This window comes from Rhodamnia argentea, chromosome 4 (genome assembly GCF_020921035.1).
Source record: "Rhodamnia argentea isolate NSW1041297 chromosome 4, ASM2092103v1, whole genome shotgun sequence".
NCBI lineage: Eukaryota > Viridiplantae > Streptophyta > Magnoliopsida > Myrtales > Myrtaceae > Rhodamnia > Rhodamnia argentea.
Window position 1 is genome coordinate 26,978,201 of NC_063153.1, and position 11,456 is coordinate 26,989,656.

The 11,456-nt window shown below is 43.9% G+C and overlaps 2 protein-coding genes across 2 annotated transcripts; one reads left to right on the forward strand and one right to left on the reverse strand.

The window, feature by feature from the left end:
• Positions 1–1,446: 1,446 nt before the first annotated feature.
• On the forward strand, positions 1,447–4,011 carry LOC115743466 (ammonium transporter 2 member 5-like). The gene is made up of 3 exons (XM_030678254.2): positions 1,447–2,217; positions 2,664–2,949; positions 3,377–4,011. The coding sequence occupies exons 1-3, from the start codon at positions 1,609–1,611 to the stop codon at positions 3,931–3,933; spliced, it is 1,452 nt and encodes a 483-aa protein (XP_030534114.2). The 5' UTR covers positions 1,447–1,608; the 3' UTR covers positions 3,934–4,011.
• A 5,018-nt stretch (positions 4,012–9,029) lies between these two features.
• On the reverse strand, positions 9,030–10,940 carry LOC115743441. The gene has a single exon (XM_030678212.2). It carries the CDS (start codon positions 10,840–10,842, stop codon positions 9,571–9,573), a length of 1,272 nt encoding a protein of 423 aa, XP_030534072.1. The 5' UTR covers positions 10,843–10,940; the 3' UTR covers positions 9,030–9,570.
• Between the last annotated feature and the right edge of the window lie 516 nt (positions 10,941–11,456).

Here is an 11,456-nt window from a genome sequence, read left to right on the forward strand (position 1 = left end):
TCAAAATTGGAGAATCGATTCCAATAAATAAGTTTTAGGTGGAATTTGAACCGACTTTGGAATCGTTCACCCCTTAGCTAGTATGGGTTCGAATTGGAGAGACGTTGGACTTGAACTTTCAGAAATATAAAATATGAAATGATAAGAGAGTGGTCCGAAACCGTTTTAGGAGATGGTCCAAAGGCGAGCGTTATGTGGTCCGAAACCGTTTTAGGAGATGGTCCCGCACCATTGTCAATGTTCATCGGTGTCGAGCTACCCAATTTCTACTTTGGAGAGGGCCGTCCCCGGCAACTCGGGTAAGCAATTCCAAGGTCAGTTCAAGTTACATTTAGAATCTAGAATTTATCGGTTGGAATCAGTTCTCTAACTTTTAGAACATGAAACCTACCATGCATATTTTACAACCTATTCTACATATCCTGTCTTGTCACAGATTTTTGGATCGGTTCTAGGAGTTGAGAAAACCTCGTAATTATTTTAAAGTTGACAAAATGATCCATATTTTGCCAAATCTGATTGATGTGCAGAAATACTCTTTTACAGATTGTCCTAAATACAATCAAATGTTGAAGAATGAACTGGACTATATAGGATTTGATTATACGACTCAAGCTCGGACGTTGACGTATGACAAGCTCAGACTTTGAACAGTGTTCCAGAAGCAATCTCCAAATTCATTTATGAAGCCTATCCCGTATGCTTTAGAATGTGGAGCCGAACCGACTCCCATCAGTCCGGCTCTTTGATTTTCGATTCTACTCTAGAACCATACTTTTCCCTACTGACAACAACGGCTTGATGCGGGTGATGTAACCTTCACCCGTTAGCAACAAGACTAGCAACTCTTTTTGAGGTTTACAGCGGCATGGTGCCACCAAACCAGGGTGAGAGTCGCATGACCTTGCCATGAGCCAACATGGCCTACGCGACCCTCTCCTGTGGTCATTGAGAGTCATTGATCTCTCTCTCTCTCTCTCTCTCTCTCGGCGTTTTTCGTTTAGTTTGCATATATCTTTCTTGAAGCACAGAGCAAATGCGACGCCTCAAGGACACCTCCCCGGGTTTCGACGTCCGTCTATCATGGGCATACGAAATCATAGGTTTTATCCAGAAATCTAACTGAACTCGATCGAAACGAATCGGAGTTTCTTCGATCACTAAAATTGAAGCGCAATGATCGAAAGGAACGGGAGCTGAGTTCAATGGGGATGTCACGTCCCACCTCTCGCCTTCACCGCAACTTTTTGGAGTCCCATGTGTGCATCATCACGTGGTCGTTTCTTTCCTTCCTCCATTGGAATGAGAATCGCCCGACATTGTCTTTACGCTTCGTCGCAGCGTACATACATCCAAATCGTTCTCCCAACAACGCGAGCAAGTTTCCATTTCCTAGGAAGCATCGGTACATCGCCTAGGAAAGTCCACCCAAAGTTGGAACTCATTAGCAGCGAAGTGGCCAAGGACAAGGCTTAGAGAAGAAGACTTGTTGGAGTAGACAACTAATCGTGAGAATCAAACTCTCATTTGCCATCTTATTTAAGTTTTGAGGACTTTGATTACACATTGTCCGATCACGGTTCTTGTCCTAGCGTGGGGAGGGAAAAGATGGGCTCAGGTCCCGTGCCGTTTGTCCTCCCTCCGGGCCTCGCCCCCGACCCTGCGAGCCCCGGATGGATGAACAAAGCCGACAACGCGTGGCAGCTGACGGCGGCCACCCTGGTCGGGCTGCAGAGCGTGCCGGGGCTCATGATGCTGTACGGGGGCGGGGTGAAGAAGAAGTGGGCAGTGAACTCGGCGTTCATGGCCTTCTACGCCTTCGCCTGCGTCCTCGTCTGCTGGGTCCTGTGGGGCTACCAGATGTCTTTCGGCGAGAAGCTGCTCCCGTTCTGGGGCAGGATCGACGTCTCCCTCGAGCAGAAGTTCCTGCTGCAGCAGGCGTTCGCGGGGAAGCTGCCGAACGCGACGATGGTGTACTTCCAGTTCGTCTTCGCGGCGATCACGCTGATCCTCATCGCGGGGGCCTTGCTGGGGAGGATGAATTTCAAGGCCTGGATGATCTTCGTGCCGCTTTGGCTGACGTTTTCCTACACGTTCGGGGCGTACAGCATCTGGTACCCTACCGGATTCCTCGCTAAGAAGGGGCTAATGGACTATTCCGGTGGCTACGTCATTCATCTGTCTTCTGGAGTGGCTGGTTTTACTGCGGCATATTGGGTAAGTGGAATGCTTTGCAAAGTCGCAGGCCTCATTCGAAGGAAAAAAAATGTCAAAAATGTCAGGAATTTACTGCATCGATGTCAATTCAGTCCTAAAAAATAAAAATAAAAAATTATTCACTTCAGCGATGGCCGTGCCACGTAGGACGATCGGCGTTCATGTCATCGATTTCCGCCAAAATTGAAGGGATGGACTCAATTGACACAAATGCAAAATGTTTAGGACTAAATTGATACAATTAAAAGGTTTAAGACTGAATTGGTACGAATGTAACAAGTTTAGGACTCTTACGACACTTCTCTTGCAGAAAAAGGAAGACGTTTCAATAGGTTAAGATAACATCGCTGTTGCTGATGCAATTGATCTTAAAATTGATCTTTCTAAATCCTATTAGAAGGTCTGAAGAGTCGCGGTATATTTGATCGATTCTTCTTTGCACGCAGGTTGGGCCGCGGCTGAGCAAAGATAGAGAGAGATTTCCTCCGAACAACATCCTGCTCATGTTGGCCGGGGCGGGGCTCCTGTGGATGGGATGGACCGGGTTCAACGGAGGCGACCCTTACGAGGTCAACGTCGACGCCTCGCTCGCCGTTATCAACACCCACATTTGCACGGCCACGAGCTTGCTCACTTGGCTCGTGCTCGATCTCGTCTTCTTTGGCAAGCCCTCTGTGATTGGTGCCGTCCAAGGAATGATCACCGGCCTGGTCTGCATCACCCCGGCTGCCGGTAAATTTCACTGACCAAATTCATTCTTTTTAAGTGTGCGTCGTGACGAAACTCGAAAAGTTTAGGAAAAAGGGCGGATCCGAAAACAACGGTTGTGTAGGCGACGAATCTAAATCTAGTTGCGCAATTTAGAAGACATGCGGTGTGATTTTTCATGCATGTCGAGCTAGGTATAATCTAATCCCTAGCCAATAAAGGAAATGCTTTGTTTACAGTACTATCGGGGCTTGTACAATTTTAACCGTAGATCCACAAATAATCACCGTATGTTTTGCATAAAGTACTTATTGATTGAGAGATCGTGTCATCAGAAATAACCGAAAGTACTATTAAACTGTCAAGCTAGCAGCTTCTAATTAATAATACACTTTTTTTTTGTTTTTTCGGTCTGAACTAATAATACACTTTACTTTGCCTTTTAATTCAGGTTTGGTCCAAGGTTGGGCAGCTATAATAATGGGGGCCTGCTCTGGCTCAATCCCGTGGTTCACCATGATGGTGGTCCACAAGAAATTCGAGCTGCTCCAGAAGGTCGACGACACGATGGCCGTCTTTCACACCCACGCCGTCGCCGGTAGCCTCGGCGGGATCCTCACGGGGCTCTTCGCCGAGCCGAAGTTGAACCACCTCTTCTACACCACCGACAACGAGAAGTACATAGGACTCTTCTACGGGTTCAAGACGGGGAGGGTCCAAGCCGGGTTCACGCAAATCGGGGTCCAGCTGCTCGGGATCCTCTTCATCGTCATCCTCAACGTGACGGTGACCAGCCTGATCTGCCTCGCGGTGCAGTACCTCGTGCCGCTGAGGATGTCGGAGGAGGAGATGGAGGTCGGCGACGAGGCGGTCCATGGGGAGGAGGCGTACTCCCTGTGGGACGACGAGGAGCCGGTCGGCGCCGTGCGGGGGGAAGGATCGACCCCCAGCGCTATAGAGATGACGATGACGAAGAGGAAAGGAGAGGGTCGAGCCGGGGTGGTGTAGAAAAAGAGCAGAGTTAATTTTAGTTTCGAGGATAAAGATAAGAGGCCCACGAATAAGGGGAATATGCTTTGTGTGGGTGTTCCTACTTGGTTTTTTCCTTTCCCGCTTTTTTTTTTTTCTGATTCTATCTTATTTTTATTTTACATGCTATTATGTATGTCGTATGCTGTATGCAGATTGTGAAATCCTGATTCCTCGTTCACACACCCCCCTCCCCCCATCCCTTGAAAAGGTGGGGAATCAAATTTCTCGGCGGGCCTTGCCTTAGCGGAACCTTTGCCCTTTCTCTCTCTCTCTCTCTCATTGAACGATATCGTGTTGGGTGAGTTTGCTCCTCCTCATGTGGAATCGGGGTTTAAAACTTGTTAGGAGTATCGAAGGAGTAAAAGCCAAAATGCACTAGACCGATGCAAGGAGAGTGCACCCATAAGATCGCCCACTAATCGAGGTACCCGAAAGCTGACAAAACGCTCGTATGAACAACTTATCAAAAATGAAAAGCCTTGATGTCTATGTATCTAGTAACCTCCACTAAAAAAAGACTCAAGTTAAGAAAATAATCTTTCCTTAATTTGATCGAGTACTTGAGGCTTTTTTTGCTCCGCACGGCTTATACAGACAACAAAATTTGTAAGATGATTCGGCCATTCAAAGTCTACTCTCTAGTGATCACTTCACTAGTGCCATAGGATTATATCACTAGTAACTAATACCGGAATAATAAGTGTCATAATCTTTGTACGGCGTGGACTTAAGTGCCGTAACATCATCAGCCAATGTGTGAAAGGAAGATGAAAGGGAAAGAATAGAAGAAGAGAGAGAAAAGGAAAAAAAAAATGCCTTCCATGAAAATGCCCACATCATTTAGGCCATATTTGAGATTGACGGACTACTTGAGGCCCTTATTTGAGACAATATCTACTTTAAATCATTTTTTTTTTCAAAAAATGACCCAACCCGAGACCCTTATTTGGAATTTTCCCTCGAATCTTGTGTATATTTTCCTTATTTGACAAACATTCATAATTTAATAGGGGTGAGCATGGTTCCGGGGTAGAACCGAGAACCCAGAACCGGAACCTGTAGAATCCGGTCTGGTTCAAGGTTCCAATGTATGCAGGGTAGGTTCTAGGTTCCAAAAATTGAGAAACCTGTTCCAACGGGTAGGTTCCGGGTTCCACTATATAGAACCTGGAACTTGGAACCTGGACCCTAGATTCTAAAATAAATTTTTATATTTTTCTTGGTATATGTTTTTGCACGATCATACAATGTTCTATGGCATCCGATGATGAATGTATGATTTGGAGCCAAACAAATTTTTAGATTTCGTGTTCCAATGGATTGGTTTCGGGTTTTAAATATAACATGTACAGAGTCTAAAATCACTCACTTTTACTTTCTCTTAGATGTTATAGCGTTCACTCTTATTTTGCTTAATTAAAAATGAAAAAATAAAAGAAATTGATAGGTTATCGGGTACCCTAGAACCGACCCTAGAACTTGTGACGGGGTAGGTTCCGGGTTCCAAGGTATGATGGGTAGGTTCCGGGTTCCAAAAAATAAGGAACATGTTCCGACGGGTAGGTTCCAAGTTCCAAGTGGAACCCGTAAGGAACCCGGAATCGTTCACCCCTATAATTTAAGAAGATACACAAATGACTAGTTAAATTGCATTCATAATGAGTTCTGAGTTACATGCTGCGAATTAACTCAAAAGGTCTGCACGAGGTGTCAATGAAATTTAGTCCTAGATGATGAGTGACCCACTAAATATCTTGCAAAATTTGAAGTTCACAATAATTGTTTCTCCAAATTAGTGCAATCGTATATGAGGCTCCCTAAATAGATTTTTGTTCTTTCTCTTCGTCAATTAACAAAAAAAAAAAACTAGTTGGCTCCAAAAGTCTACATATTTTATGAACATGCATCAAGTCCTAATCACACGAGAATTAAATTAACATGTATGACCTAAGTCACTACATGATAAATGATAGTGCAATCTTAAGTCCTTACGGGCAAGATGATATAGTTTTTTATTACAAAAATGATGATTTCTATTTGCGTGATGTGTCAAACACAGAACCTAAGTCAATTAGCACATATGAACGCCATGAAAACTAACCATGAGTCATTTCTATAATGCAAGCCATACAAGATGCTATCTCTTATGTTTTGTATTTAGCAAAAACAGCAAATTTAAATCCTAGGGCTCTGCGTGTGCCCTAGTGAACTAGCCATTAAATTATTATATGACATGATTAAATGATGCAATCTAACTAATTTTTCGTATTTATGCTATATAAACTATATGCAATGCCGGTAATGCCATCTATATGACAAATAAAAAATAGTAATTCATGAAATTCTAAATGACATACATTATGCAACATGCATGCTGTGAAGCAAATTAACTTGAATCTACATGAAATCTAAATGAAACATAAATTACATTTTTACTTGATAAAAAAGCTATGGATAATCATAAATCTATATGAATTGTATGATTTACCTGCATTGCTCTAAATATCAAAGCCCTAAAGTATGAATTGTCAATGTGTCCCTAACATGATATATGTACGCGTGACAATTGATGAATTTCATAAAGCATAAAAATATGTCATTCACAAGATTCATTAATGTAATTGGAAGACATATTATTCCAAGCAAGCAAAATTTATTTAACCCGTCACGTGTTATAAATCATAGCATGAATCTCGCATGTGGAATGAGACGATGTTAGGGATCCCACTTTAGAGCCCAAACGTGGGATACCTAATGTCTTAACTAATGCAATCTCACAATTAAGCAACCTAAGATTGCATCCTCTTTATTACCACGACTGCTAGCACAGAGTTAGCTAATGCTTATTTCTTAGATATCGCCATTGCTTCTTCTTCTTCAGGAAAAGAAGTTCACGACCTATGGGCCTTCTAGGATAGAGTAATAGACGAATTTCACATGAAATCATACAAACATTTTCTTATCTAGGATATCAAGTAAACCAAACAACGTTAAAGAACGGTGGCCGAGACTTGCAAGGACTAGCGGCGACGACAAAAGGGCCAGTGAAGGCCGCGAAACTTGCTGGGTTGTAGCCGGGGAACTTCTGGAAGCGACCGCAACGGGTTCACAGGGAAATCCAAGCACAACCAAGAGGGATGATATGAAGTAAGTGAGGCACGAGTAAGAATCTGCAGGAGGTTGCCGAGCCGGAGGTGCAAGCGGCCCCAAAGTGGATTGGTGATCACCCAAGGTAACCTGCAATGAAAGATTCGGGGTGAGGCGGAAGCCAGACTAAAACGACGGCGGGTTGAGCAAGAACAAGGGCTGGTTGAACAACAGCGATGATGCAGCAGGGCAGTGCGTAGTGGCTCTGTTGGGAAGGACATTCTGAATGGGAAGAAATAGAATCAGACTTTGAAGCGTGATAATACTCTATTTAGTTAATTGTTTGCCCTACAACGTTGCTAATGATTCTTGGCAAAAATCCTCCAGGATACAGTAAAGTCTCACAATGAGAATATCATATAGCAATTTCGATACTTCTCCAAAAACTCTCAAAGGGAAATAATTGGATACAATAGCTGTATATCAATTGAAAGAAACGAAAATGGTAGTTCAAGTGAAGTCAAGCATTAAACAAAAAACATTGAATACATAATATGGAACACCTTTGTCGGCAGACATGTTATTCTGAAAGGAACACGACTTTTTATGCCCGAAAACAATACAACTTTTCATTCCTAAAAACTGTAAATTCAGATACCACTCTTCGTATCCGAAAAAAACTGTAAATTCGGACACAACTCTTCATGTCTGAAAATTGGTATGCCTAAAAAAATTGCAATCTTTGAAAGATTGTAAGAGCGCAATAATCAGACACCCGCACGCATGTATTTTAGAGTCCAGCTCACTTAGCTCATTGTCTTCATTCATAAGACCAGAGGTCAAGCGACGGACGGCCTAAGAAAGCCTGGAGAGGATCGGACACGGCAGCACCACATGAAGTCATACTGGGAAGCCTGCTGGAGAGTCACCGGGAGCTTGCCTGCTGGGCCAAATGAGACTGAGGACTAGAACTGCTACTGTGTGATTGTTGGAGGCTGTCCAAACCGCCAGGACCGCCCAAGACTTGCGAGGCTGGTAGCGATGAAAAAAGGGCAAGTGAAGGCAGCGGAACTTGCTGGGCTGCAGCCAGGGAACTTCCAGGAGCGGCGGCAAGGAGTTTGCAAGTAATTCTGGGCACGGTAATTAGGCGTGGCCCAGAATTTGCAGGAGATTGTCGAGGCGAAGGTGCAATCAACGCCAAAATGGACTGGTGATCGCCTGAAGAAACCTGCAATGATAGATTTGAGGTGAGATGGAGAGCAGGACTGAAGCAATGGTGGGCTGAGCAACAACATGGCATAGATGAGCTACAGCAGTGATGCGGCAAGGTAGTGCGTGGTGGCTGGTCAAGCGATGGAAAGCCCAAGAAACACCAGAGGACCGAGCATAGCAGCACAGTCTGCTCTGCTGGAGAGTCACCGAGAGCTTGCCTGCTGGGCCAAAATGTCACCGTACGGGACTGAGGTCTGAAACTGCTACTGTGCAATTGCTGGAGGCTGACCAAACCAAACGGGACCGGAATGTCATGGAGGTAGACATTCACTGATACACTTGGGGGAAGCTGCAGGAGCGGCTGGAGACAGTGGAGAGCGACCTGGCGATGCGTATGTACGGGACATTGGGACTTCCTTCTGGTACACCTATGAGGGATATTGGTCCTTCCAAACATCTCAAGTTTATCGATCACAGCACTCGCTCCTATGGGAAATTTCTAAACAGATTCTGTCAATCTCAAGCTAAGCAACAGTATGTTGGTGCCAATGAAGGAAAAATCCCCGCTTATGTCTAGTCCATAGGAGTGACACAGGAAGATCATATGGCTTGCATGTGGTAGTCCTAGAATGCAAAGAAATGCAATATGTATCTTAAATATAAATGATCCTCTTATGTGATAAAATGACTAAATAAAATTAATATCACTTCACAACCCATAGAAGAAACTGAAACTATCCAGGTTTTCAACCCAGGCTCTACCAACCCGTTTACTCATTAGGTTTTGTATAATATTTCCGTTAGTATTAGGATTAGTATTGTCACCATCAGTTCGATTTTTTGCTTGTCGGTGCTTGACAAGTACACCAACAAATAGGCTGTTGACAGTGCTTGACCATTTCATTCAAAGAACAGTACTTCAAGTAATAACAGATTCGGCCAGTTCGTTGTACACCACAAACTGTAGTGCGTTGTAGAAAGAATCCTGTCCATTTGCATTTATATGCTGGGCGTACAGAGCTTTCAAGTAAAACACTATCAGAAATATGCAATCTAAGTACTTGTTTACGTACTCCTTGATGTTGCTCTCCATGTGGTTGATGTGAAAGTTACTAATCTCCCACTCCAAGGAGTTGCCATTTCTGCCCCCAAAGCAGTACAAAGCATCCCACTCACCCAGACAAATTGTCAGCTCTTCAACCACCAACAAAGTGAAGTTAACTCTGGTCTCTACTCTATTGTAATATATAAAGAACTACGGAAGGGCCTAAGAATACAATTGAGTTCAAACACTGAAATGGTAAGATCAACTAATCACGATGTGATTCCATGTACGAAATACAGATTCCCTTTATATGTTAGTGTCCTATCCTCAGCTCGCAGGCACCATAGATGGCCTTGCAATTCCAAGACCTCTTTCATTCCTGCTGTTTCCCACACAAACTTGAAAAGTCCAAGAACCTTGTGTAAATGTTTTACCCCATTCCAGACCATATCTTCCTCATCTGTTGTCAAAATCCTTCCCACATGCAAACAACATTTGCTACCTTCACCGTGTCCCCAAATCCCACCGGAGAGGTCTATCTCCAAGTCCCTGACATATCCATAGAGATAATACAAAAGAAGAGTAAACAAGCATGGGGATGAGTATCCTAGTGTCTTGGTAAGTTTCTTTTGCACTAGACTTTCCTGGTGTCGAGCATCTTTATACCCAATACATCTGTCAACTACCACATCCCTGATTTGAGACAGGCCTTCCTTCATTGCCTCAAGCTTCTTTAACTGTAAAAGCAATTCTTCCTCATATTTTATACATCTAATAAGGTCATCAAACATCTCAAGGACATCTTCCCACTTTCTTGAGGCAGAGGAGTCGGCCTTTGCAGCTGGTGAAACACGCATCCATGAAGAGGAGTCGGGATTAAAGGAACTGGAATTTTCTTCCAAGAAATTTAGGCAAAGAGAAACGATCTGCAGACCCATCTTAGTGGCATGTCTTGGGCATTGGCCATTCAAAATGTCCAACTCGTATTTCAATCCATTTAGCAACTCCTCGAGTGTAGCAGTCCATATCTGGTGCTGTGTCACCAGCGGGCATACTGTGACACGCACTGATTTCCTTTGCTGAGCGGAAATTTTAAGGATGTCGCTTATCTTGGTCAGGGAATTTATGACCATGGGCTCTCTTTCACTCACATTACTGAAACAAACATGGGGTGCAGACTTTGCATCCGCTGAAGATGCTGGAATACTCCTCTTCAGTGTCTGCTGGATCGATGGAGACCCAATAAACGCTCTAGCAAGCGATTTAAAAGTATGCACTTTATGTTCCATAAGATCGTCAATGACAATTGAACCATCTTTAACATTTATGAGCCGTCCGTCGACCGAATCCAGGTCCTTTAAGCAGTCACTCAATTTTATCATTTGGCGAAATGCCTTCTCATACCATCTAGCAGGCAAAGTAACCCCACGGGCTTCACCAAAACTATGATAAAGCATCACATTCCAGCACATGAATCCGTTTCTCCAGGTGTCAAGATGCTTTCCCCAGCAGAGGCTATTCCACAGATGTATGCGGGCCATTTGTAGCTACCTCTTACAACTCCTATCGATCCTCAAATTTTTCACCAGCTGGATTCTCAATTTAATCTTCAAGAAACCCCGCTCAAAGCAGAGACTTCAGTCGGGCAAGCGATCGAACAGGTGGGGGCTGTGGCCAGTGGCCACGCACTAAAAACATTCCATCTTTCCCATGACCACATTTAGTTGTGGGAATGACAGTGTAGAGAATCTTGTCGCGGGCTTGCAAATTTCAGGCACTGGGCGACAACAGAACCAGAAAATCGCCATGACCACCATTACTGAGAAGAACGGCGGAAATCCACGAGACAACTCTGTTCGAGCAAAGAAGAGGCAGCCCTCTTGATCCTGCTTATTCCATATGAAATCAGAACAACAAATTGACAGTTCTCTCAAAACAGTGGAACTGAAGAGATTTGTAATCAACGTGGGGGCGCGAGCTTGGGCATCGACTTTGTCGGGCTTGAGTTTGCCCAAAATGTAAGCGCTTGCTTTAGAACGAAGTAGCCATATTTTTTAGGGCTAAGTTCTCGACCAAACTGTGTTTTTCTGTCTAAAAAAAAAATTCAAAAATTTTCGGTCCGAGCCCTAAATCTGTCCCGAATATTTTTTTAATT

Coding starts and splice junctions, on each gene's coding strand:
- LOC115743466 (XM_030678254.2), top strand. CDS start 1,609: ATGGGCTCAGGTCCCGTGCCGTTTGTCCTCCCTCCGGGCCTCGCCCCC. Junction 2,218..2,663: donor GTTTTACTGCGGCATATTGG/GTAAGTGGAATG, acceptor CTTTGCACGCAG/GTTGGGCCGCGGCTGAGCAA. Junction 2,950..3,376: donor CTGCATCACCCCGGCTGCCG/GTAAATTTCACT, acceptor CTTTTAATTCAG/GTTTGGTCCAAGGTTGGGCA.
- LOC115743441 (XM_030678212.2), bottom strand. CDS start 10,842: ATGGCCCGCATACATCTGTGGAATAGCCTCTGCTGGGGAAAGCATCTT.